This window comes from Nematolebias whitei, chromosome 2 (assembly GCF_014905685.2).
Source record: "Nematolebias whitei isolate Nwh7 chromosome 2, NemWhi1, whole genome shotgun sequence".
Lineage (NCBI taxonomy): Eukaryota > Metazoa > Chordata > Actinopteri > Cyprinodontiformes > Rivulidae > Nematolebias > Nematolebias whitei.
Genome location: NC_056499.1, coordinates 45,713,550 through 45,716,351, shown reverse-complemented (window position 1 = coordinate 45,716,351; position 2,802 = coordinate 45,713,550). Strand labels below are relative to the sequence as shown.

General features: G+C 39.9%; 1 protein-coding gene across 1 annotated transcript in view; it reads left to right on the top strand.

Moving 5' to 3' along the window:
- LOC119427012 (C-myc promoter-binding protein) overlaps positions 1-2,802 on the top strand; it is a 167,259-nt gene that overhangs the window by 162,874 nt on the left and 1,583 nt on the right. Inside the window, exon 34 of the mRNA XM_037694588.1 lies at positions 1,554-1,618. Within this exon, the coding sequence (XP_037550516.1) occupies positions 1,554-1,618 (65 nt within the window). The remainder of the gene's footprint in view (positions 1-1,553; positions 1,619-2,802) is intronic.

The window sequence follows — 2,802 nt, the reverse complement described above, 5'->3', positions numbered from 1 at the left end:
AACACAGACCGTCATCAGAACCAACACAGACCGTCATCAGAACAAACACAGACCTTCATCAGAACAAACACAGACCGTCATCAGAACAAACACAGACCGTCATCAGAACAAACACAGACCGTCATCAGAACAAACACAGACCGTCTTCAGAACAAACACAGACCGTCATCAGAACCAACACAGACCGTCATCAGAACATGTAAAGTCCAGTTGTTTGTGTATTGAACTTTTTTTGAATTCATCATGTCCTGGATGACTGAGAATCTTCACCAGCATATGTAAACTCCACCCAGAAAGGTCCCCACAGCTGGGATTTGAACTGGCGACTGTCTCGCTGAGAGGCAGCAGCTCTACCAACTGAATCACCAGTCCAGAGAAACACTCTTGTCCAAAACTACAAACATTCTGTTGTTCATTTAGGTTCTGTCTGGATCAGGTCTCTCTTGTAAACAAGTCCTCATGGCTCAATGAGACTAACCTGTAGAAATAAAGGTTGAATAAAAAAAAAACACTGTTCAAATCCCTCAGCGGCAGGAGACATCGACGTACCGCTCGTTTTAAAAAGTAATCCACTTTAGTTTTAGCCTCACTCAGACTCACATTTAGTCTGACAGGCCGGTGAAAATCCACCTCTAGTTCTTCAAACTGAAGTCATTCAAAGAGCAATCTACTTCCCTCAGCTGCCCCCATTTTAGAGGTCACCACATCTGACCCTATCCCTAACACCCTCCACTGTTACATAGATAAAAATAGTGTATATATTTTTATATTAATTGTTCATAACATCAAAGTTCATGCTCAATAATCCAGGTAAAAATTCAACAAAGTTAAGTCAGGTCCTCTGGACGGTTTCTTTTTTTTTGTTGAAACGTTTTCCAAAGAACTTCATCAGTCCAAGCAGCCACAACAAACTCAGTCCCATAAGTGGCTTACTCACATAGTGGGCCAACCAGTTTGATGGTGATAAGATTTTTTTCCTCTCCCCCGTTGACTCCTCTGAGGCAGCCATAGCCAAAGTGGTTCAAAGCATCAAAGTTAATCCAGTTACCTGGAGTATCTTATTGAGCATGAACTTTGTTGTTTTGAACCATTTTGGCTATGGCTGCCTCAGAAGAGTCAACGGGGGAGAGGAAAAAATCTTATCACCATCAAACTGGTTGGCCCACTATGTGATTAAGCCACTTATGGGACTGAGTTTGTTGTGGCACCTCGGACTGATGAAGTTCTTTGGATGAATGACAAAACGTTTCAACAAAAAAAAAACTGTCCAGAGGACTTATCTTTGCTGAATTGTTCATAACCTTTCTAAAAGATCTGAACTATCACTTTAAGGACTTTATGTAGTGAATCAGAGTAAGTAGTGACAGCAGGACCAGGTTTGTGAGTCATTTGTGTGTGTATTTTACTCCCCCTCAAGTGTGGTCATTGTTCCGGGGTGACGGTCTGTGTTTGTTCTCATGATGGTCTGTGCTGCTTGATATAAAAATCAGAGTGAATCGTTTGGTTTGGTCTTCTTGAAGACAGAGTCTCACTTAGTTTCTTTCTACTCTCAGGAGTTTGTACCGGGACATCCTCTTCCTCTCCCTCGTGGCTTTAGGAAAAGATAACATTGATATCGGTGAGTCACAAAGTCTTTTTTTTATTTGTCACATTCTGCAGATTTAGTAAAGATTTGGCATTTTCTCTGCAGATTTTTATTTTATTTTAGATTTTTAAAATGATTAGTATGATTAGTAGGTGTGAGTGTTTTGATTGTATTTTAATATCTATCTTTATTGGTAATTAAAGTCCTGATTATACACACTTGACTTTTCCTTAAATTTGCAACTAAACACACACAAAAAATAAACAATTTCTAGAGTAATTTCTGTAATCTGTTTTCACCACATATGAAAGAAACATAAAGATTTTTACCGTAATTTCTGGACTACTGAGCACACCGTAATAGAAGCTGCGCCCACTAAATTTAAAAAGACTAACAATTTTGTACATATATAGGCGGCACTTGTCTATAAGACACGTGTTTATGTTGTAACATGAGGTATTTACACAAAAACATTTTTTTAACTTTTAATTAAATGCATACCGGTAACTCACAAATACGTACAGTAAATGATTTTCTCTGAACAGTGACTGTTACTCGGTTGGTTAAAAAAATAAATAAATACAGTAGCCTAACAGGATGTCATTGATGGCGATCTTCTTCTTCCTCCTGTGCACTAAAACCACTAAAGTCGTCTTCTTCAGTGTCAGAATTGAACGGCCTCAGAAAAACGTCATCACACACGTCCTCAGTCTCTTTCACTGTCGCTCTCAATGTCACTTTCATCTCGAGGCAAGTTCGTGATTTGATTTAATTTACGATTCACACATTTCAAGTGGCTGCAAATACTTCGTTGTGTATAATGAGGGGGGGAACTCCTGCAGGGAGTGGGAGGGGAGGAGAGACAGTGGAGGAGGGAAATGAAGTTTCCCTCCATCCACAGTGGACCAATGAAACCGTTTCATTGGTCCACTGTGACTGTTTAGTAATTTCATTGCTCAGATGTTTTTTTAACCTTCATTTATAAAGGTAGTCTCATTTCCCCCTTTTCCATTAGTACCTTTAGTACCGGTGCAGCACGGTTCAGCTCGGGTCAGTACGGTACACGTTGTGTTTCCATTATGCTCTCAGTACTGGTTCCAGTGGACGGGGTTCAAATTGACGTCACCACCTCTCACCAGCTGGTGGCAGAGAGACGCTGAAACAGGTTTCAGTACAGGGTGAGAATTTATTTTGAAGTTTCTGGTAAATTATAAAGA